The sequence below is a fragment of the Sus scrofa genome, chromosome 8 (assembly GCF_000003025.6).
Source record: "Sus scrofa isolate TJ Tabasco breed Duroc chromosome 8, Sscrofa11.1, whole genome shotgun sequence".
NCBI lineage: Eukaryota > Metazoa > Chordata > Mammalia > Artiodactyla > Suidae > Sus > Sus scrofa.
The window spans coordinates 111,802,778-111,828,586 of NC_010450.4; the positions used below are offsets into that span (position 1 = coordinate 111,802,778).

Consider the following 25,809-nt stretch of genomic DNA (forward strand, 5'->3'; position numbering starts at 1 on the left):
CACCACTCGCTTTCTCCATGTTTCTCTAGTTCAGGTGCCAACCAGTCTCTTGGAAGTAGCTAATTTCTTAATTGTGAGTGTTCTTCATTTTTGCTGCCTTGGACAGAAAGTTTTTGGCAATTTGAATTTTTGGAAACACCTCCGTGTGCTGTTCCTGTGACTTAATACCCAAAGCCCTGAATTGGAAGCCAGAAAACAGGTTATGTTACCTACCACATGGAGTATGTACCATAAAGCAGGTCTATAAAGATCTTTAAGTTCTCTAGAAATATGGCTAAGACCCTGGTAGAAAAAGATGAGAACAATATTCTGAAAGGACATTGTTCTCTGCAAATTCATCCATTTCAATTCTCTGTACATTGTTTATCCTTTAATTGGAAATTTTAGCTCAACTCAATCTTTGGAACACCTGCCACATGGCTCTACCTGGTGGCCACTCTCCTAGTGCAGGCCCCATCAACTCCATCATCTGAAACATGGGTTACCAGCATCCTAAGTTGCCTCCTTGGTTCCATTCTTGTCCCGCCTGATCTGTTCTCCATGGTGTAACCAAAGGAGAACTTTGAAAAATGTAAATGTGATCCTGCTAGTTCTCTCCTTAACATCCTTGAATTTGCATGCACTATTCAAAATCTCTAACATGGTCTGCATGCCTGGTGCTTGTCTTCCTTTCCAACTTTGTCTGCTACCACTTTTCCCAGTGCCTCTCTGTGGTCCAGCTCTTGGAGCCAGACTACGTGCATTCTAATCAAGGTTCCATCGCTTACACTCTCTGCAACTTTGATTAAGTTGTTTAGTCTTTTTTGCCTCAGTTTCTCCATGTTATAATGAAATATTCTAAAGTACTTAAAATAATAATAATACTAGCTGCTTCGTAAATGCTCAATGTGTTGCATATTTTATGTATAATCCTCCTTTTTACCTTTAGGGCCTTCATATATGTTGTATTTTCCATTTTGACAACCCAAGTGGTCAACCCCTGATACCAGTTTACTCAGTTTAAGTATCACTTCCTCAGAAAGAGAGTCTTCTGTAGCCCCCTCTACTCCACTGCACCTCCACCACACCAAGAAATTCAGGCTCAGCGTGTCAGTGGACACATGGCTGGAGAGAATAGTTATGGTGAAACTTCCAAACGAAAGCTTGTTTCACAACAGAGTAATATTTTAAAAAATTTAACACCCAAAGGCTGTTAAAATGGGCCAATCTAATTTGCTAGACCATAAAATAATAATTACAAAAAACCAGTTTATAGTTACTAAACACTTCCTGAGACACCTTCACACACTGTAATTCCCCTTCCTCATGTTATCCTAATTGCTACTGAATCATTGATCTTGTGATGATTTCATATATAAGTGGCTATAAAATGAAGTCAATGACACTATTAAAAAAGAGAGAAAGGTTGAAGGGTCTTTTCAGTGGAAATCAGGTAGTAGAGATGGCTGAATGAGGTGGGTACAAAGTTCTCTTTACCCAAATAAGTATTAAGAAGTTAAAAGACAATTAAAGTCCTCATGGGTGAAATTGGAATGATGTCAAGGGGATCAGTGTGTTGCTCTCCTTTAGCCAAGATCCAGTTTAGGAGGGTTCTCAGGTAGGTCATGGGAGTCTGAGATATTATCCCCCAAATGGTACAACCAGGTTCCTGTGACCTGCCCCAGGGGCTCGGGGTTCTGAGATCCTGATTTTGTTCTCTTCATTTGGGAGCGGTTGGCACTCCAGAAATGTATACAAAAATAACGATTTACTTATAGAAAAATGGCTATAGTGTTAATACTTTTGTACAAGTTGTAGTCATACAAGTATGATAAGTTTTGAAATCACAGGCTGTGTGGCACATGTTTTGTCAGCTTTTATAATATTTGAGATGTTTAAAAATCTGCAGAGAAAATGGCATATTGGATTTGTAATTTTAACTGAAATTGTTAAGAGTACCTCAATTCAGCAGTCAGGCTCAAATGTCCCAAGAAAAGGTCCGATTTTGCAAAGTTAAAGGTTTGATTCTTTTTTTTTCTTTTTTGGTTGTTACAGTTTGATTCTTAATGTGTTGAAAATGCCCAAGAAATATGGTATACTATATTTATGAATTTTGATTTGTTAGATTCATAAAAATGTATAGAAAAGTCTTTCTAAAAATTAGATTTGTAAATCTGTGTCTTTTGGTGTTTGTATTTTTAAATTATAAATGGAATTTAATAACATTTTAAGTAGTGATGTTCAGAAGTTTCTTAGAAATGATATATACAGAAACTGTGATTGACTGAGTTTGTAACTGCTGTTTAAATGTTCAGAAGAATTTTATTCATGCACTGTAAATAAAAACATCCTTAATAAAAAACTAGGAAAACTGTTATTGAAAACTCACCGTCTTCTCCACCCTTCCCACAGGCCAGCACCTCTCTCAGAAGCAGCCCATTTTAAATGATTCTGGTTTTAGTTCCTCTGCTGTCTAATTCTGTAACTCTAAATACTTCTATTTTTTTAAGATAGTATTTATTAACTCATTAATGAAAGAGGGTTTACTTACACTGTTTCTCTTTTTTCCCCTTTAATAGTCAAATTTTAGTAAAGCAAAATTATTATTATTCAACTTTCTATAGGTTACAGTTGTTCCTTTAAATAACATACTCATACTGCCATTTCTTGTTTTATAAATTTTAGTATTGGTGTTTTCTCCTAACTGTAGAATGAGGATATTTTTTTCCATGCTGTTAAATGCTTAGCAAGTGGCTCTCAGGGGCAAGGGTGGGAGGTGGAATGTAGTATTTGCTGATTTCCATTAACTCACATGACCAATTTAAAGCTGCCAAAATGGTGTCACTGAGTTGGCTTAGAGCCACCTTCGTCTACCCCTGTATCAGTATTTTGACATTTTCTTGCAACTTTTCTTCCTTTTCCACCTTCTTTCTTCTGTCAGCTCTTTTTTTCTTGGTACAATATTAAGACTATTTACATTTACAATCTAACCTAAAATCTAATAACAAATTTTAACATAAGTCATCCATAGGTTGATTAGAAATGCTATAAGGCAATAAATAATATATATGAAATCATGCTATATACATACTGTTGGCCAAGAAGTGTGTTGGAATTGTTATTTCCTACCCTATGGTCTGATTTCATATACCATGAGTCACTTAAAATAAAAATTTCCTAGAGTTCCCTTGTGGCACAGCAGGTTAAGGGTCGTGTGTTGTCACTGCAGCAGTTCGGGTCACTGCTGTGATGTGAGTTCCATCCCTGGCCCAGGAACTTCTGCATGCCTTAGGCACGGCCAAAAAACAACAACAAAAAATATTCCCATAACACCCTAACATATAGGTAAAATGTTATACTGTTATCCTTATACTTTATCAGTGGCATAAAATCATTCTACTTGCTTCCTATTTTTTGGATCACAGCTTTTACATATAGCCTTGATTTTGTTTTTTTATACATTTCTTCTTTATAGTTGAGCAAACTGATGAGCTGTCACCAACTCCACAAGTTTTTCCATCCTCCCATTATACTCTTTTGCTAGGGATCACCTACCTCAGCCCCAGCCATCCTGCTCTTATGACACTGGCACTAGGAGCTCACTGCATCATGTTGGTCTACATTTCCTTTTATGGCTCTTCTAGATTGGACGCACTGTTTCCTGGATCCCATGTCTTCCTCTTTTTGGATTTATTCATATTTTTCCTCTCCCTGCTCAAATTCCTCTGGAGTGCAACCTTAATGACTTTCTAAGAGGTGCTGTGTGAGAAGCATTTTCTGTGGCTGCCTACCAGAAAATGTCTTCACTGTGCTTTTGCATTTGGTTTAGAGAACTGCATAGAGAATTAGAGGGTAAAATATTTTTTTGTATCAACATTTTAGATGATTGCTCCATTTTCTTCTCTTGTTCAGGGTTGTTGTGGAGAGGTCTAAGCCACACTAACTCATAGATCCTTGTTTTCTGAAATTTCATGAGGCCGTAGCTAGGTTTTTTGTTTTTTTTGTTTTTTTCCTTTTGTACTATGTACTCAATGGGGCTCTTAAATTAGAATCCTATGTCCTTTATTATTTCTTTGACGTAATTTGCCCCTTAAGTTTCTCTAATTTTTTTTTTTTTTTTTTTTTTTTTGTCTTTTTGTCTTTTTCAGGGCTTCACCGCAGGTTCCCAGGCTAGGGTCTAATCGGAGCTGTAGCCACCGGCCTACCCAGAGCCACAGCAACTCGGGATCCAAGCCACATCTTCGACCTACACCACAGCTCATGGCAACACCGGATCCTTAACCCACTGAGCAAAGCCAGGGATTGAACCCACCACCTCATGGTTCCTAGTCAGATTTGTTTCCCTGCACCACGACAGGAACTCCTCTGTTTGAGTTTTTGAGGGACTTCTATTTGTTGGATGCTAGATTCCCCGTGTTTGTCTTCTCATTCATATTTATCAGTTCTATGTGTATTTGCCTTATATTTTCAGAGAAGATGAAATTTATTTCTAGTTGGTCTATTAATTTTTTGACAACCAAAAAATTAATCTTTCAGAACTATTTTATATTCTTGGTCTGTCTTTTCAAAAACATTCTGCTCTTCGTTAGTGGATATAAGAGCTTTTGGGATCTCTGAATATATGTCAGAAATTTATTTTTTATTTCAATTATGTTTCTTATAGAGGCAGTTTTCTTGTTCATTCACGAGAATTTTTTTTTTTTCTTCTAATGGCCACACCTGTGGCATATGGAAGTTCCTGGGCCAGGGGTTGAATCAGAGCTGCAACTGCAGGCCTGTGCTACAGCCATGGCAATGCTAGATCCGAGGAGCATCTCGACCTATACTGCAGTGTGCAGCAACACTGGATGTGCAACCCACTGAGCGAAGCCAGGGATCAAACGTGCATCCTCGTGGACACCTTGTTGGGTTCTTAACCCACCGAGTCACAACTGGAACTCCTGTTTATGTGAGATTTTCACCTTTTATGCTTTTTAGATTTTTTTCATGTGTCTTGTGATCCTTGCTAATTCATTCATATTTAAGAAAGAAGAACTGAATTGATTATTCTTGGTGTCTTGTATGGAACCCTTCCCCTGTTGAAAAAGGAGGTGTATTTTGAAACACACTTCTTCACTGAACAGAAAGTCTGACTAGAGGCTCTGTGCATGTATGAGGGGAGCTGGCAGCTCCAGCCCATCCTTCCCACAGATGCCATAAGGAGAAAAGCTTTACTCTGGGTGTCCCAACCAAATGGAAATCCTTAGCTCTCCTCTACTGTTTTAGTCAATTTCTTTAGAAAAAAAAGGCCCCCTGGATTTTGGGTTTTTGCCAGACCTCTGAGAGGTCTGTGCAGAGGAAAGAATGGCAATCAATGAAGAAAACGTGGAGGGGGAGGGGTCTGGCTGGCATAACTGTCCTGAGTCCAGACTTCAAATTAATTGCCCTGTTCTCAGCCTCACTTTTCACTCTTGCCTTCCACTCCGAGGGCTGACCCTGAGACAGAGCCTGTTTAGAGATAGGGGAAATCAGTTTCTACCTTGACTGCAAGTATCTTTTTATCTGGCTACATCTTCCTCAGTTTGTTTTTCTGCCTGTTTCTCCCTCTGCTTTTCTTCTTCTAGAACTCTATGATGCATGTAGACCTTCCTCTCTATTTTCTTTTATGAATTTATTTCCTTTAGTTCTTCTGTGTCTTTATTCAGTGATTTCTGGGAAGAACAGGACTTGCATGCATGTGCTCAGTCCATCATTTGGAACTTGGAGACAGCTGAGCCATTTCTGCATACCTCTGACACTGTGCTTATGAGTCAGGCACTGAAGAGCATGGTCTAAACGAATGGCCAGTATTTCCATCAAATTTCTACTTTTCTCCTGAAATGCATTATAGATCCTTACCCAAAAACTGAATGTGGCTCAGAAGAATTAGCGTTTGGGTCCAACAGAAAGCGTTTCTGTGAGATGATCCTCATATCTTCCACATTAAGTACAGGATAACCCATCTGATTAGTCCAGGTGTCCATTACTTCTTTCACCGGTAGATTACTTGCCTAAGTTTTTTTTAATGGAGAATAATTAATCAATGGATAAGGGGAAGTAAATGAATAGAATAATCAGATAAAGAAATGCTTGATAAATTATTTGTTAAAAACCAAAGAAATATTTGAGGGTATCGGAGTTCCTATCGTGGCTCAATGGTAGTGAACCAGACTAGTATCCATGAAGATACCGGTTCCATCCTTGGCCCCCACTCAGTGGGTTAAGGATCCAGCGTTGCTGCAAGCTGTGATATAGGCCAGCAGCTGCAGCTCTGATTTGACCCCTAGCCTGGAAACTTCCATATGCCACAGGTCCTAAAAAGCAATAAAAAAATTTTTTTTAATTTGAAGATATACTCCTTACCTCTTCAAGTGCTTCCCAAAAATCTGAAGTTTTGGCATTCTTAAATTCGAATTTTTTCAGGTATTCCTGTATATGAAAGATAACAAATACTTCAGAAGTCAGTGTTTGTTTTTTCCATACTTCCAGAGCCTGAGCCAAATCCTTCAACATATTTCACTCTAATGTATTAAATAGCAGGTGTACTTAGAATGAAAATCAAATGATATACTATGTAAAACATTTTGTAACCTATAAAGACACTGTATAAATAATTTGTAAAGCATAAGGAATATTTTTTTCATATTAATGAGATCTTTTTTTTTAGTCTAATGGAATTGTGAACAGGAGAGGAAGAGAGTTTAATTTTTTTTAGGACAAGCAATATAAGATTTTAAAGGACAGCTAAATGTTCAGCAAATAGTCAAAAGTCCATAACATTTTTGATCCACTAGGAAAAGAGATCAGTAATTCTATGACCCTCACTTAACCGTGTTAACCTGTCCACTACTGGCTACACCTGCTGCCTTCAGATGACCCATTACACATGAGTGATTGAGGTTATATGTAACGATAAAACCAGTAAACCTGGTTCTATGCCAAGGCTTAGCAAACTTTTCCAGTAAAGAGCTGTATAGTAAAGATTTTAAGTGTTATGGGCCTATAGTCACTGTCATGGCTGCTTATCTCTGCTTCAATAATGCAAAAGCAGCCATAGACAGTATATGAATGAATGAGCATGGCTCATTCTTCCAATAAAACATAATTTTTGTACACTGATATTTCAATACCATACAGCTTTCATGTGTCATGATATCTTTTTCTTCATGAAACCCCCCCCTTTTTTTTTGTCTTTTAGAGCTGCACCTGAGGCATATAGAGGTTCCCAGGCTAGGGATTGAATCTAGCTGTAGCTGCCAGCCACAGCCACAGCAATGCCAGATGCAAGCCGTGTCTGCGACCTACACCACAGCTCATGGCAATGCTGAATCATTAACCCACTGAGTGAGGCCAGGGATCAAACGTGTCCTCATGGATATTAGTCAGATTCATTTCCGCTGAGCCCCAATGGGAACTCTTTCATAAAACTTTAAATTTTTTTTACAACTGTTTAAAAATGTAGAAGTGATTTTGTGGATGTGCTTGGGTCATGGGATGGAAATCCTGTGAAATTGAATTGTCATGATCATTATACAACTACAGATGTGATAAATTCATTTGACTTAAAAAAAATAAAAATCTTTGACTAGAAGAAAAAAAAAAAAGAAGTGATTTTGTTTGCAGGTCTTAGAAAAATGGGTGATGGGCCAGATTTGGCCTGTAGGCAGTAGTAGTATTTTGTAGACACCTGCTCTAAAGAAGTGAATATATAGCCTCTTGAATACTAATAATCATGACAATGATGATGGGAAATTATTCACCTTAAAAAATAAATCTCAGAATTCCCGGCATGGCTCAGTGGTTAACAAATCCAATTAGGAACCATGAGGTTGCAGGTTCGATCCCTGGCCTTGCTTAGTGGGTTAAGGATCCGCCATTGCCGTGAGCTGTAGTGTAGGTTGCAGACGTGGCTTGGATCCCGATTTGCTGTGGCTCTGGCATAGGCCGGTGGCTACAGCTCTGATTGGACCCCTAGCCTGGGAACCTCCATATGCCGCGGGAACGGCCCAAGAAATGGCAAAAAGACAAAAATAAATAAATAGATAAATCTCTCTTCAAATATTTTTAAAATACTAAATTTTAAACTAGAAGGCTCACCCTTTTGTCAGTTCTGGTCACAAAACCCTTCTCTATATGAATTTTCAGGTGTAATGTTATATATCCCTAGAGAAAATTCCATCTTCTCCTACTCTTATAATTGGGCAGTAGTTATGGTTCTCCAGGAAACTTCCAGAATTCATGCTGTATCACTTCTCTTTTATGCTGCAGCATTGTCCTATTTAAAATGTGGAAGTCTTTGATAGAAATAGAATGTTCTTAAGTGGTCTTTGAGTCTTCAAAGAAAGAAGCAGTGATTGACTTTGCATGTATCATTTTCCCTCTACTTTGCTGTAATTTTCAGGAGGTGCAGTACCTAAGTTACATTATCTTCTAAATTCCTCTTCTTTTCAAGGCAGAGAGAGAGAAAGTAGTATTAGCAGGAGACCTGGGAAAGGGTTGCAGCCAGTTTGGGATGCCGCCTTCACGTTTATTGTTTTGATTGGTTCGCTGCTCAGCACCACCACTGGAGGGCAGGCGAAGGAAGGGAGAAGTGAACATTTCTACATACAAGTTACCTAACTTCATTCCAGAGTTTTTGCACAAATCATTCTTTCCTTCTAAATAAAATAATTGGATACTTGGAATAGCAATAATTATGTTCATAGCTATCAGTTAATAGTAATTTCCAGTGAATAGTATCATCTTAAAATTAATTTAGGGGAATGTCTCTGTATATTCACAATGTCTTGTACTTAGAAACATGCAATCTTGGAACTAGAAGGGACCTTAAATACTATTTTATACCACTACCACACTTTGGGAGTGAAGGAAACTGGTGTCTATAGAGATGAAGGAATATGCCTGAGATTACTGGGAAGAGACTTCTGAATCCTAGATCGGTTTGTGTGGTTTTTGTTACTGTTGTTGTAATTGTTACTTGTTTTTTAAATTGCAGTCCCTTGCTTCTCTTGAGCTAAAGGCTTATATAAATGGTATATTAAAAGGAACTAATTTTATTTTGTCCAGATTAGTGCTTTTGAATATTCTATATTAAGAAATTTCCTCTTCACTTTGAATAATTGCAATGCAGTCATCCCAGTCAAAAGTTCGTGATGAACTATGTCCCCCAATAGTAGCCCCTCATAGTTGATACCAGTGAGCTCAAAAGGAAAGTAACAATGTGCCTACTACTAGTATCTCAGGAAGGGAAAGGACATTTTCCCGCTGAGCCATTCCTGTCCTATCAGGGATACTACTGACACTAGGAGAAACAGAAAGGATGGATATACTTCCCAGCTTCTATTTCATGACCATACACTGTTATCAATGCCCCATTATTTAATATGCTTTTTTATGTACAAGCACAGCCTGAAAGATTTTCAAGTTGATGGTTTTACTCTTAATGCCCTTCATTCTATACCTACTTTGCTGTCTGAGCTTGGGTTTGGGGTTAAGGTTAAGCATGAAAGAGAACACACTTGGCCATCCCCTGAGTTAGCACCACAGCAGGTTAGCTAACAAAGAGTCACTTTTGGTAGAGAGTTAGTATATGCAAGGGAAAGATTTTGCACAGTGTCACATATTGAGGGGTTTAAGGGCAGCAATTGTAGCATGATGATAAATCAAGGAAGGATACATTTAGATACTGCAACTGTGTGAATGAATGTTCTATTGGTTTGATATCTTACTGAGTGTGACCTATATTGCTCATATTATTATTTTCAGATATTAGTGGTTGAAGAATAAAGGGAAATAATGAGTGTTTCAATGTCTTTCTGTAAATTAATTCCACAGTACTATAATGATATGAAAATTAATATCTACTCCTTCTAGGTAAGTTTCTAGTGCCATCTGTGGTTGCAGTTAGCGTAGAGGAAGACGGTTGGGAATACTAACTTTAGACTGGACTGGATTTTTAAGTAATTGTACCATAGATATTGGGCTAAGTAACATGGGAGAGTATTATTGAGTTATTAGAATAGGTATTTACTTTTTTTTTTTTTTTTTTTTTTTTGCTTTTTTTAGGGCCACACCCATGGCACATGGAAGTTCTCAGGCTGGGGGTCGAATTGGAGCTATAGCTGTTGGCCTACACCACAGCTCACAGCAATGCCGGATCCTTAACCCACTGAGGGAGGACAGGGAATAAACCCACATCCTCATGGATACTAGTCGGATTCGTTTCCGCTTCGCCACAATAGGAACTCCGTATTTACTTTTAAAGACTCTTTTGGTATCTTTCAAAAAAAGTTAATGTAAAGAAATATTTAATTTGAAGTCCATTTTGAAGAATCCAACAATGTGTTATTCATCAGTTTAATTTTGAATGAAACCTATGCAAATGAAATTTTAAAATACTTTTAAAAAGGAATTGTCTTTACATATTTCTATATTCTATATTATTTATTTTAGACTATTCATTCACTCATTCATTCATTCAGGCATTCAGGCATTTTTTGGATCTTCTAACAACTGTAATTCATACTACTAGGCACTGGGGTGGAAGGCAAAGAAAAGTAGTGAGCAAAGATATAAAAGACACAGTTCCTCTCTAAAGGTGTTTACAGTTAGAGAAGATATGAAATTTGAGTTTGAAGCTGATGGAAAATTTATGAGATGTTCTATTGTACACATAAGAACAAGCACATAGCTTCTCCCTTTCCACCTAATGTCCACATAGAATATTTCACTAATGGACAAAAGGAGTAAAATGTACTGATGTGCTCCCTGACTATTTCCTAAATCCTGGTTTTATGTATTATTTTAGTAGTTATCTAGGAATTTAAGTTTTGGGTAGAGGGGACCATTTCCTTTTAAGGTAAGATAGAGAGCACTAATTGCCATATGGGAAGATATGGCAGTAGTGGGAGCTGTAGGAATTGTCCTGGCAGGCCTGTCTAGGCAGCCACTGTCCTGGCAACCACATCCAAAAGAAATACTAGTGCCCTTTGGGAAGACTAGTAGGGTGCTGCTGTGACCTATTTTCTATTTTATGGGATGGACACACTCAATACTGCTCTGCCTGACTACCTAGGATGTCACAGTAGGGAGGGTGGAGATGAAAGAGAAAGAGTAGGAAGACAATTCCATCTCTAGCTTCAACGGACCCAACCTGCAGACAGGACAGTAACAGGGACACAAAGTGGCAATGGTGATAATATAAAACCTGAGAGAATTGACTTAGGGTCTGCTAGAAGAACAATAATGGAACTGAAATATCCACCGCAGGAATAAACTTAAGTGGAATGTGTAAAATGCTTTAGGAAATTGTTATTTCTGTTTCCCAAAGGAAATAGGCCATATTATTCATTCACTTTATCATAATAAGGATGATTATGTTAACCATTTTAAAATCCAATAACAACAGAAAAATCCTTTTAAAAACTGTAAGGAAAGAGTGTTACGGATGGATTTCAATTTTTATATTATGTTGCTATGGATTGAATTGTGTTCCCCTGAAATTCATGCTTTGAAGCCCTAATCTTCAATGTGATAGTATTTGGAGATGAGGCCTTTAGGAAGTATTTAGGTCTAGATGACATCATGAGGATGAGAGCCTTATGATGGGACCAGTGTCCTTGTAAGAGGCACCACAAGATTCTCTTTGCTATGTGAGGATACAGCAAAAATCTGGTCACCTTTAAGCCAGAAAGAACTCTCACCAAAAATGGAATCCGCCAGAACCTTGGTCTTAGACTTCTCAGCCTTCATAACTGTGAGAAAATAAATTTCTCTTGTTTAGGCCACCCAGTCTACTGTATTTTGTTGTGATGGACAGAGCTAATACACATGTAAAGAGAATCAGAAACAACTAAATACTCTGCTTAACTTTTCCATGAAACTTCTGCTAAATGACAATTACAGATACAATGTAGGCACTGAACTGGATGTGAAATCACCTTTCTCTGTTTTGCTATATTATCTATCCCTGAGCAAAGAAAGTAAAAGTAAAAAGGGAATTGTCCTTAATTCATCAGGTAGCTTAGCATTCATCAGCCACATATCAGCATAGTTTACTTTTCATACCATTAAAAGTAATACATCATACCTGACATCCTTTTTGAAATTTCTCTGGTGTTATCCAGTCTTCAAGCATTCTCAGAATGGAAGCTCCCTAGGGATGGAAAAGAATGACAACTTAAACTAATAAAGCATATGTAAGAAACTATCAGTGATCACTATCGTGACTAGTATTTCACAATTGTACTTGTGAGATAATTTCTTCAAATGATTCAGCTAAATTATATGGATATTGCTGTGTAATTTTAGGATGAAAATGTCACTTGGCACATCCCCTGTATCTATGCTTCTAAAATAACTAGAAGGCAAGGAGACATAGATAAAACAGCTATCATTTCAGTAGCTTGAGGTTCAAATAATTATTGCACTTCACCACATGAACCAGTAGATGGGGCTTTCCTAATGAGAGAGAAACTGGAAAAGGTTTTAGGGAAATCACGATTTTTTTTTTTTTGTCTTTTTGCTATTTCTTGGGCCGCTCCCACGGCATATGGAGGTTCCCAGGCTAGGGGTCCAATCGGAGCTGTAGTCTCTGGCCTACACCAGAGCCACAGCAACGCGGGATCCGAGCCGCGTCTGCAACCTACACCACAGCTCACGGCAATGCCGCTTCGTTAACCCACTGAGCAAGGGCAGGGACCGAACCCGCAACCTCATGGTTCCTAGTCGGATTCGTTAACCACTGCGCCACGACGGGAACTCCGGAAATCACGATTTTTGATAAACAAGGAAAGCAATTTCAGGGTAAAATTCTGACTACTTCTTAAGTATATTGCAATACTTGTGAAAAAATTATAATTAACATAGGGGAGTAGATAGTTGAGGAATTTCTGGTCAAATAGTGTAATATAGATTAGATTTATAATTTAGACACAAAATCCTTCTCTTCAAAAGTAGTTTATCTCATTTGGTTTTATCTAGCCTGAAGAATCTGATGAACTCTTTAGCTCTCTACTTGCTTTTCATATAAGATTAATTCTAAAATGCATTATTGATAAATTTTAAAATCAATTTTCAAGTAACTGACCAAAAAAATTGCTTCCCCATTTAAGTGAGCAATTTTTACTGTAATTTTTTAAGATGCAAGTTATTATTATTATTATTTACTTAGCAGAGGCCAAAGGCTTAGAAATATGTATTTACTTCTGACCTAAAACCTTAAACACATGGAATATGTAGGTCTCAGGAAGAAGCTGATTTAATAAATAGAAATGTCTCCGTGTGAATTACTAGAATATACTGTAAGTGGATTAGAAATTTTCATTTTAACAGAAACATGAAAAGAATCATTGGCAATTTAAAAAGAAAAGCGAATAAAAGAAGCCTGAAAATGTGAGAATATGTGAGGGATGCCAAAAAAAATATGACACTATAAATTTCAAATATTAACACATAGAAGGCTTTTTCGCTCAAGCCAATTTTATCTAGTGTTCATTTTAATAATTATAATATTTGTCTTAAATAAAACTTTGGATGTCACCCAGAACAACAAAATGTATTAGTTTGCAGTGGCTTTTGAAAAACTTAATGTAGTGGGTAAATCATGAGAGCCTGGGTGGAAAATTGACTAAAATATGTTACATACAGATGTGGAATATGTTTAGAGGACAAACTATAGGAAAAGCTGTGGGAGAAAATGAGTAATATAAATCTCCAGGTCACTTTTCACAAATTTTTAGTAGATAAGAATTGTTTGCCATGCTAATAAAGCCATATTCAAAGCTTATATAAAAATGGATGAAAGTAATTCCTTCAAATGGAGTTGGATTTAAATGATTACTGGAAGCATTATACTAAGGTGTCTACATACAGGGCATTTCTCATTGACCACGTAGCAGAAAAGATTTATTGTTTTTTTTTTAATAAAATAATTTAAAATTGGATACTTAAAATGTAAATGTTCAGTTATCAGAATGAGAGCCATCATAAACAGAAGTGAAAAGATAAATTTTAAATATGTGAATCAGAATCCTGTGACAGTGATCAATATTGATCAGTTCCACTGAAAATTAACAACTATTGAATATTCAGCAGTTGAAATAAGTTCTACACTTTTCCCCAAAGCCTAATAGCATAGTCTAACCATTCTTACCATTTTTAGGCATTTACTAAGAGAAAAGCCACTAAACAGGAAGATGTTCCAAACAGTGTCATTTTTTCCCCACCTTGCTATAGGAAATCCCATCAAAAACAGATGTTATTTCAGCAGGAGTTGACACAGTGACTACAATTGGGTGTGAAGATATCAAAGAATCGTCCTCTTGTACAGGTAATACGTCTTCAAGTAGTATCTGGTCACGCTGAAATGGCAGAATGAAGCAATGAAATGTAGTACTTCCTTTATGCTAGTTTATATGACACTTACATAATAATCACTTACGTAGTACAGATTGGGGGAAATAAATAAAATGACTCAAGTTATTTAAAACAAGCATTAGAGTTCAGATTAATCATATTTTGCACTGATTTGTCTACACTGATTCAATTCCCTTCTCCTACTTATACCTCCTTTGACTTTACCCTGTATGCAGGCCAAGAAAACACAAGCATCTATAAATTCTGTTTCTGCTACTTCTGTGTGACTTTTGGACATGTGCAAGCCCTGTTTCCATATCTGTGCAATAGGAATGCTGATATCAACTCAGAGATTTGTCTGAGAATTAAATAAGGTAGTATGTTGATTTGCCCAAATTTTTTGGTTTCAGGGGTCTTTTCCCATCAGCTAATCGTTAGAATTTGAATGATTCATAATTATTTGAGGGAAACAATAGCTTTTGCTCTAGTTCTTTTAGTTACTGTCTCATTTCAGACCTAGTTTTTCTCGACAAAATGGAGAGGTTGGGAGGTCTAGCCCTGTAGTAAGACTGCCTAGATTCAAAGCTCAGTTTCTCCACTTCCTAGACATGTAAGTTAAAGTAGTTTCCCTCACTCGTTATATAGGAATAATGATGGCAGTGACCTTTTAGAAATGTGCAGAGGATTTAATGCAGGGCAGGCATTTGACATAGTACCTGGCACAGTATAAAAACGTAACACATTACTGCTATAATTATTTTGATCCTTAATTAGATTCTGAAATCTAGCTCTATTAAATCACTACTAATAAAAAATCAAAAGCTTTATTGGTCTTACTTAATCAAAAATATTTCCCCCCAAAAGCATGCTATATTAGTTTACATTTTCCAATTTTGTGAATTACACTTATAATAGGCCAGGTACTATTGTCAAGTGATGACTCTCAATCAAAATAATTTCGACTTGGATTTTAATATTTGTGCCCCTAAAATGCTTAGGTAAGAAGAAAGAAGCTTTTTCTCAATGTCAAGATACTTAACTAAGTCTTGGTTGTGTTACCAGTTGTCTCTGTGACATTGGAAAATTACATTACCTTGGACATCAGATCTTTCACCTATAAAATGAGGCTCCACTATTGTGGTACTTATCAAACTTTCTTACAATGTATCTTTTTTTATCTGTCCCCTCTACCACCAGACCCTAAATTGGGAACTTCTATAAGGGCAGGAAATGTGTTTTATTCAGTTTTGGGTCCTCTATAGAGTGAATGAATGGAGGGAGAATAAATTAAATGAGTTGGATCGTATGATTAAATTTTGTTTAAGAATTGCATATTTGCTGGTATCAAAACAGTCAGACAGACCAATGGAACAGAATAGAGAACCCAGAAATAAACCCTGACACCTATGGTCAATTAATCTTTGACAAGGGAGGCAAGAACATAAAATGGGAAAAAGAAAGTCTATTCAGCAAGCATTGCTGGGAAACCTGGACAGCTGCATGCAAAGCAATGAAACTAGAACACACCCTTACACCATGCACAAAAATAAATTCAAAATGGCTGAAAGACTTAAATATACGACAGGACACCATCAAACTCCTAGAAGAAAACATAGGCAAAACACTCTCTGACAGCAACATCATGAATATTTTCTCAGGTCAGTCTCCCAAAGCAATAGAAATTAGAGCAAAAATAAACCCATGGGACCTAATCAAACTGAAAAGCTTTTACACAGCAAAGGAAACCAAAAAGACAACTTACAGAATGGGAGAAAATAGTTTCAAATGATGCAACCGACAAGGGCTTAATCTCTAGAATATATAAATAATTTATACAACCCAACAGCAAAAAAGCCAATCAATCAATGGAAAAATGGGCAAAAGACCTGAATAGACTGTTCTCCAAGGAAGATATACAGATGGCCAGCAAACACATGAAAAAATGCTCAACATCGCTGATTATAAGAGAAATGCAAATCAAAACTACCATGAGATACCACCTCACACCAGTCAGAATGGCCATCATTCATAAGTCCACAAATAACAAGTGCTGGAGGGGTGTGGAGAAAAGGGAACCCTCCTGCACTGTTGGTGGGAATGTAAACTGGTACAGCCACTATGGAGAACAGTTTGGAGATACCTTAGAAATCTATACATAGAACTTCCATATGACCCCGCAATCCCACTCTTGGGCATCTATCCGGACAAAACTCTACTTAAAAGAGACACATGCACCCGCATGTTCATTGCAGCCTATTCACAATAGCCAGGACGTGGAAACAACCCAAATGTCCATCGACAGATGATTGGATTCGGAAGAAGTATTCCATATACACAATGGAATACTACTCAGCCATCAAAAAGGATGACATAATGCCATTTGCAGCAACATGGATGGAACTAGAGATCTCATCCTGAGTGAAATGAGCCAGAAAGACAAAGACAAATACCATATGATATCACTTATAACTGGAATCTAATATCCAGCACAAATGAACATCTCCTCAGAAAAGAAAATCATGGACTTGGAGAAGAGACTTGTGGCTGCCTGATGGGAGGGGGAGGGAGTGGGAGGGATCGGGAGCTTGGGCTTATCAGACACAACCTAGAATAGATTTACAAGGAGATCCTGCTGAATAGCATTGAGAACTTTGTCTAGATACTCATGTTGCAACAGAACAAAGGGTGGGGAAAAAAATGTAATTGTAGTGTATACATGTAAGGATAACTTGATCCCCTTGCTGTACAGTGGGAAAACAAACAAACAAACAAAAACAACAACAACAAAAAAAACATGAAAGCCTTTAACCAGAAAAAAAAAAAAGAATTGCATATTTGAATCTTCTGATATTTAACTGGTGTTTTTGAAACATTAAAAATGAAATGTAAAATATTACATATTATTTCACATAACAGTATGTCTCGATATAAGAAGGTTACTTTATAGAAAATAAAGGACAAAATAAATTTTCATTTAGGTAGTTTAATTTCAATAAATTATGAATTCGGCAATTTTCAGTATACATGAATGGTCCTCAACTAGGGGAAATTTCATCCCCAGGTGACATCTGAGAATATGTGAAGACATTTGTGGTTTCACAACTGGGATGGAGGATTACTGACATCTAGTAGATATAGGCCAGGGATGCTGCTAATATTATACACAGGACAACTCCCACAACAAAGGATTATCTGGCCCAAATGTCAATAGTTCCATCCTTGAAGAACCATGATATAGATTAAATTTAAAGAAGCAATTGTTGCAAATTAAGTTTTTCGCTATTTAAGATTTTTCCCTTCCAGCTACGGCTACATTTCTCCCCTCCTCTTTTTTTATAAACTGAAGTATATTTGACTTGCAATGTTGTGCCAATTTCCGCTGTAAAGCAAAGTGATTCAGATGTGTATACACACACACACACACACACACACACACACACACACACATATACACACACACACATACATACATACCTACATACATTCTTTTTTATATTTTATATTATTTCCATTATGGTTTATCACAATATTGAATATAGTCCCCTGTGCCATACAGCATGACCTTGTTGTTTATCCATTCTATATATAATAGTTTGCACCTGCTAATCCCAAACTCCCACTTTATCCCTCTCCCAGCACCCCTAACCCCACATCAACCACAAGTCCTTTCTCTATGTCTGTGAGTCTGTTTCTGTTTTGTAGGTGGTTTCATTCATGCCATATTTTAGATTCCACACGTAAATGAAATCAAATGGTATTTGTCTTTCTCTTTCTGTGCTTTACTCAGTATGATCCATCCATATTGCTGTAAGTGGCATCACTTCCTTCTTTTCTATGGCTGAGTAGTATTTCCTTGTATATACGCACCGTTATCTTTATCCATTTATCTGTTGATGGACATTTAGGTTATTTCCACATCTTGGCTATTGTGAATAGTGTTGCTGTGAACATAGGGGTTCATGTATCTTTTTGAATTATAGTTTTGTCTAGATATATGCCCTGGAGTGGGATTGCTGAATCATACAGCAACTCAATTTTTAGGTTTGTTTTGTTTTGTTTTGTTGTTCTTTAGGGCCACACCTGTAGCATATGGAAGTTCTTTTTTTAAAATATTTTTTTCCATCATGGTCTATCTCAGGAGACTGGATATAGTTCCCTGTGCTATAGGACCTTGTTATTTATCCATTCTATGTTTTTCTTTCTTTTTTTTAATGGCTGCACCTGCAGCATTTGGAAGTTACTGGGTTAGGGGTCGAATTGGAGGCACATCTGTAACCTATGCCATAGTTTGTGGCAATGCTAGATCCTTGGAGTTCCTGTCATGGCTCAGTGGTAATGAATGCAACTAGTATCCATGAGGATTCAGGTTCGATCCCTGGCCTTGTGCAGTAGGTTAAGGATCTGGTTTTGCCATAAACTGTGGTGTGGGTTGCAGACATGGCTCAGATCCCATGTGGCTGTGGTGTAGGCCAGCAGCTACAGCTCTTATTTGACCTGTAGCTTGGGAACTTCCATATGCCATGGTTGTGGCTCTAAAAAGTTCTCCCCCCCCCAAAAAAAAAGGATCCTAACCCACTGAATGAGGCCAAGGATTGAACACACATCTTCATGGAGACTACATTGGATTCTTAACCTGCTGAGCCACAACAGGAACTCCTCTCTTTATCCATTCTAAATATTGTAATAGTTTGCATCTACTAACCCCAAACCCCCAGTCCATCCCACTTTCTCCCCGCTCCTCCTTGGCAACTGCAAGTCTGTTCTCTATGTCTGCGAGTCTGTTTCTGTGGGGTTTTTTTGTGTTTTTTTTTTTTTTTTTTTTTTGTCTTTTTAGGACTGCACTATACCACCCTTGGCATATGGAGGTTCCCAGGCTAGGGGTCAAATTGGAGCTACAGCTGCTGGCCTACACCACAGCCACAGCAACGTTAGATCCAAGCCATGTCTGCAATCTACACCACAGCTCACGGCAACACCAGATCCCTAACCCACTGAGTGAGGTCAGGGATCAAACCTGCATCCTCATGGATACTAGTCAGATTCATTTCTGCTGAGCTGTGATGAGAACTCCTGTTTCTGTTTTGTATATAGGTTCATTTGTGCTATATTTTAGATTCCATATATAAATGGTATTTGTACTTCTCTTTCTGACTGACTTCACTTAGTATGAGAATCTCTAGTTGCATCCATGTTGCTCTTAATGACATTATTTAATTATTTTTTATGGCTAAGTAGTATTCCATTGTGCTAAAACAATATGGAGGTTCCTCAGAAAACTAAAAATAGAATTACCCTATGATCTAGCGATTCCACTCCTAAGCATATTTTTGGAAAAAACTGTAATTCAGAAAGATACATGCACCCCTATGTTCACTGCAGCACTGTTCATTCACAATAGCCAAGACATGGAAACAACCTAAATGTCTATCTACAGATGAGTGGATTTTTTGCAATTTAAAGCAGGTTGTGAAAACTCCAAGGACTTCAAGCATCTAACATTTCTTATTCTGTCCAGCAGAGGACAGTAGTCTATACAGTACATCACCTTCTGTAATGCTGCTTTCACACACCCACACACGTTTTTATATATACTAACTGATAAGAATACTTACACCATCTAAATACAAATAGGAACAGATACAGCTTTTTGGGAAAAAAATATCTGTAGAGTTCATGGAAGCTTCCGTTCCAGGCCCCTCAGGGACACACAGTCTAGTAGTGATTTCATGTACATTTTGGGAGGCTTTAAGCTTATAAGACAGAGATCAATGTTCTTAGAGGAGAGCGCTGCCTCATAGAGGACATGATACTTGCTCAAGTTCACACTCCCTGTAATGCATCTAAGAAATGATGTGTTCAGGATTTGAACCTGGATGTAACCACTGAGGATATGGCTTATCTCTTTACCACATCATTTCAGCAACTTGTATAAAGTAAGTCATTTATACATTTAGGCTTAAATATATTTCAAAGGATTAGTGCTACAGATACTTTCTTGAACACAGAATTGGCATTGTGTAAACTAGATAATTTTTCCTTCCTTAGCACATGTTCTTGAATGATTCTACCAACAACATCCCCAGGTTGTGGTGGTGAATTGCTCTCTAGGGCCTGGGCATAGGCTCTGAACAAGGTGTAGTTCAGTGGAGCCAGCTGGCTTCAGTAATCCAAAGTCTTCAATCTGCTTGGCATGAGGAAAGAGGAGATTTGCAACTTGTGTTTAGGGCTCACCATTTGCCACTCTTTTTCTGCATGGTCTACTCCCAGGAACTCAAAGAAGGAAGCAAATCCTTCGTTTAGCCACAAGTCTTCCCACCATTCCATGGTCACGATATTTCCAAACCACTGAAATTATAAGCAATAAAGAGAGAGTTAAATCTCATGCCTTTGTTAGAGATGTCTAGAAAATTTCAGTACATTCATTTGTTCATGTAAATATTGTCACTTGAGACAGAAGTGGCCGGCATCATACTTAGCATTTAGTCCCTACTTTATTTCTCCTGGTTTTTAAATGATCTCAAATTCTCTTTAGTTTATTGCCTTTTTTTCTATGTTACTGGGCATATTTAAAGTTATAGGAAGACCTCATGTATTTACTAAAGGCAAAACAATGTGTCTTAAAAGTTTCTGTATGGTAAAATGTTTATTAGCACTAAGAAAGACTTTAAAGCAGGATTTTCTGGGTTGGCTATTTTTTATTTGCTGAGTTATAATTAAATTCAGTTATTCCTGTGGTCTTAAGCCACTTTTTAAAACAAGTTCATTTCATGCCGAGAGTCTGTACCTGATGCACAAGTTCATGGGCAACCACAGCGGCCACCCTCTGCTGGTTTGATGAGGCTGATTCATTAGGGTCATAAAGCAGGTTCGTTTCTCTGTAAGTGATGAGTCCCCAGTTCTCCATAGCCCCAGTGCCAAAATCTGGAATAGCGATTTTATCTATGGAAAAACAGAGTCCAGTGAGAAATACATTCTTTCCATTTGTTCATAACATTTCTTACCACATTAAGTTCTTTAGATGAATGTTTTTTAAAATGCTAAAAATAATTTCTCAGAGTGAAAAACAATAATCTATTTGTGTAAACTTTTCTGTCTTTAATGCGCTCAAAATTTCCATGGAACTTTTCCTGCTGGCTCCAGATATTAATGTGTCTTTTATTTTTTAAGAACACTATGGCAAGGCTCTTTTCAAGTCTTCTATAATTTTATGTCTTTGTTCCTTTTTGTAATTCATTTTCATTTGCTTTTTCCCATGGCTTTTACTTAGCTAACACTGAGCGTCTGTTTTAGGGCATTTGCTATAAGAAATAAGAGAATGATGTTTTCAAATGAGGGCTTAGAAGTACGGAGCTTCCAAGCATATATAAATATATTTCTATACAAGGAAACAGATTATTGGAGAATACAAAATTCCACTTTTTCTCTAGTTATGTACAATTTGAGGCCAGCCTGATTCCCTACTAACTGAATAGCTTACTATCCACTTATATGTGTGTATTAAATTGGATCAATATAGAATTGACTATATTCTCTCTAAATTCCCCTTGGGGTCTAAAATGTTGAAATTCATATAGATTTCCAGTTCCCTATTTTTGCCTGGGCCTGTTATCTTATTTTATTTTATTCTACTTTATTTTATTTTATTTTAATTCTATTTTTGTCTTTTTAGGGCCACACCTGCAGCATAGGAAGTTCCCAGACCAAGGGTCGAATCAGAGCTACAGCTGCCAGCCTACACCACAGCCACAACAATGCGGGATCCAAGCCTTATCTGCTCTACACACAGCTCATGGTAATGCCAGATTCTTAACCCACTGAGCGAGGCCAGGGATCAAACTTGCATCCTATGGTTACTAGTCAAGTTCATAACCCACTGAGCCTCAATGGGAACTCCTGGACTTGTAAGTTTAGTTTAGCTTATTCTTTTAAATTATAGCCACACTTTTATTTTATTTTATTATTATTTTTTGTCTTTTTGTCTCTTTAAGGTTGCACCTGTGGCATATGGAGTTCCCAGGCTAGGGGTCTAATTGGAGCTGTAGCCGCCGGCCTACACCACAGCCACAGCAACACAGGATCTGAGCCGAGTCTGCAACCTACACCGTAGCTCATGGCAATGCCAGATCCTTAACCCACTGATCAAAGCCAGGGATCATACCTGCGTCCTCATGGATGCTAGTTGGGTTTGTTAACCACTAAGCCATGAGGGGATCTCCCTGGACCTACAATTTTAGGCAGGAAGATACAGTATTCATCAGTTTTACGTTAGTCCCAAAACAGAAAATGTTCCGTTTGATTAGTGGGCAGAATACAGCGTCTACAGTTAATGAACTGTAATAATGTTAATGAACTATAATAGGAAATTTCTTTATTATTGTATATAATTTAAATGAGGCAAATAAATGAAAATAAATTTTTATCTAACTTATAAGGTCCTGTCTTTATGGTTAAAATAGAGAGTCTTAAAGCTTTTTCTTAAAGAATGAAAATGGATATTTCTTAAATGGAGGTCAGAATTCCAGCAGTAATTTCCTTTTAATGTTATTTTCCTTCTTAGGCTTGTTTATTTTATCACAATGTTTGACAATATCCTCTTAATATTTGGAGAAATAGTATCCTCAAGGGCCAATGTTTTCCATAATGTTACAGAGTGTAATTTGTACCTAACCCATAAACAAAAGGAATTTTTTGTAACCTTATTTCTCTGGTGGGTGTTGACATTATAATTAACTCCAGTGCATTTCATTTGGGGGTATAATACATGCAGAAATCAATTGTAAGCAAAGTCTAAGAGTCAATTCTGAAAGAGTTTAAAATGCATATAAAAGTATGAAGGAAAAAAGGAGGAGGAAGAGGGGGAGGTGAGAGGAAGAAGGAGAAGAAGAAAAAATAGGGGAGAGGTAGGAAAAAAAGAGAATAGAGAAATAAATCTGTGAGATATGTACATCCAATCCATGTTGTCCTGGGTGGTACAAGAAAGATAAAAAGAGGAGGTTCCCATTGTGGCGCAGGAGAAATGAATCCGACTAGGAACCATGAGGTTGCAGGTTCAATCCCTGGCCTCACTCAGTGGGTTAAGGATCCAGCATTTCTGTGAGCTGTGGTGTAGGTCACAGACACAGCTGGGATCTGGTGTTGCTGTGGCTGTGGTGTAGGCCTGCAACTGTAGCTCTGATCCAATCCCTGGCCATATGCCACAGGTATGGCCCTAAAAAGCAGAAAGAGAAAAAAAAAAAAAGATAAAAAGCAAAAAGAGAAAAAAAAAAGATAAAAAGAAAAAGACTTTTAAATTTATGTGCTTAACATTTTATTAGATATTATTCTGATTTTGATGAAAAGTTGTTTCTCTTCCTGTTTCCTTCTCTAATAGTTATTTGGATCAAAAATTTTTTTAAAAAAATGGAGCATCCACAAGGTTACTCAGAGCCACCGCCATTCCCATGTACAGATGTGGCATTCCAGTTGCTTTGCCCTGATAACTTATTAAAGTAAGGGCAGAAACAGAAATAGAGAAGTCCAGTTGTTGATTGGTTTGTTTTCTTGTTGCCTTCATTTCATCCCTACAGACATCTATAGGGGTCTTACGTTTAAAGTCATTGTTAATCCCACTCAAGATTATTGATAAAGCATTTCTGCTATTGATAAAAGTGTCATATCCACACCATTTTGATTATAAGACTATTTTTATTTTAAAAACAAAACACATTCCTCCCATTCTCCATATGAGAAAAATGCTTATGGAAGGAGCACCAGCATTTTATCTTAACTGCCAAAGAATCTAGAATTAGTCTTGTTTAATAATGGAAAGACTGGAAGTACATAGGATTCTGACAGCATTATTTAGCCCTATTTTTTATTAACTCACTGATGGTGGAGAGGCAATGTAAACTATTGAGATGAGCACTACTTTTGAAATCACCTGATCTAGGTTGCTCATTTCTGGCTCCATCATTATCAGTGTCTGCAGTTTTACATATATACTTTAATTTTTATTTAGAAATAAAATACTGTACATTATCAGGTAAGAACAGAGTATAGACATTATTCTTGGAGGAATACAGACTGGATCTTTCAGTATCTAGTAAGTATTAGACACACAATGTATGCATATAATAAAAAGACTAAAGGATGACCATTAACTAAGGATGCTAAAACTGGAGGAAATGAGTTAACTTAGGTGAAAACAAAGGCAATATTAAAAAAAGAAAATAAAAATGACTCTCACCTAATTTAGGAAGAGAATATTCCATAGCAAAGTAGTCTTCAAAGTAATCAAACACACTTTTGGTTATGTTTGCAGCATACTCAGCTGTATGCTTTTGTTCTGGCTGGACATATATAGTGAGCTATTAAAAAACACAAAAATCCAGTGAAAATTCTTCATTTGCAGTCAAATGCTTTATCACCGAACTATACCACCTAAAAATTCTTCATTTGATGAAACACAAAAACTATGGTACATGACATAGTGGGAAGAAGATGGGCCTTGGAGTCAGACAAATCTAATAGGAATCCCAGTTTTGCGTGGTCATGGACAGATCACTTACCTCTCTGAGACTTCGCTATAAAGGAAAAGAATACTATATAACCCATGAGGTAATTTCAGAGACTAGAAATAATGGTTAGCATAGTGTCCAATATATTTTTAAATGTTATTACTTTTTTCTATTTAGAACATACATTGTCTTTTTAATTTTCATGTATCTATCTATGCATCTGTTTTTGAGGACATAAAAGCATACGATTTCCCTCATATTAAGAGCCCTTAGATACATGTTTTTCATTTGTGCTTTTCTATCCATTGCTATTCAAATTTCCCTTTTGATATTTTAACTATTCTACTTCTACAGTCTACAATATAATGATTCAGGGAAGTTCCTATTGTGACTCAGCCAACAACATGAATAGTATCCATGAGGTTGCCAGGGTTTGACCCCTGGCCCTGCTTAGTGAGCTAAGGACCCTCAGTTGCCATGATCTGTGGGATTGGTCGCAGAAGCAGTTTGGATCCCGTGTTGCAGCCGCTGCAGTTCCCATTTGACCCCTAGCCTGGGAACTTCATATGCCGCACGTGTGGCTGTAAAAAGAAAAAAAAAAAAAAAAATGGACTATGAAACCTTGAAAAAACAAGGAGGAATATTAAATGCGTATTACTAAGTGAAAAAAGCCTATCTGAAAAGACTACATACTGTATGATTCCAACTATATGACATTTTTGAAGAGTCAAAACTATGGATACAGTAAAGAAATCAGTGGTTGTCAGGCCGAGTGGAGAGATGAATAGTTAGAGCACAGAGGATTTTTAGACAGTGAGATACTCTGTATGATACAATAAAGATGGATATATATCATTATTCATTTGTCCAAATATATAAAACATATAATACCAAGAGTGAACCTTAGGGTAAACCAAGGACTCTGGGTATTATGATGTGTCAATATAGGTTCATCTTTGGT

General features: G+C 37.1%; 1 protein-coding gene and 1 long non-coding RNA gene across 2 annotated transcripts in view; one reads left to right on the forward strand and one right to left on the reverse strand.

The window, feature by feature from the left end:
• Window positions 1-25,809, forward strand: part of LOC106504743 — a 293,971-nt gene that overhangs the window by 65,273 nt on the left and 202,889 nt on the right. The gene's annotated exons all lie outside the window — the stretch shown is intronic.
• ENPEP (glutamyl aminopeptidase) overlaps window positions 1-25,809 on the reverse strand; it is a 92,511-nt gene that overhangs the window by 36,939 nt on the left and 29,763 nt on the right. Inside the window, 7 exon segments of the mRNA NM_214017.1 lie at window positions 5,857-6,008; window positions 6,361-6,426; window positions 12,086-12,151; window positions 14,223-14,357; window positions 20,584-20,697; window positions 21,137-21,291; window positions 24,578-24,698. Of these exon segments, the coding sequence (NP_999182.1) occupies window positions 5,857-6,008; window positions 6,361-6,426; window positions 12,086-12,151; window positions 14,223-14,357; window positions 20,584-20,697; window positions 21,137-21,291; window positions 24,578-24,698 (809 nt within the window).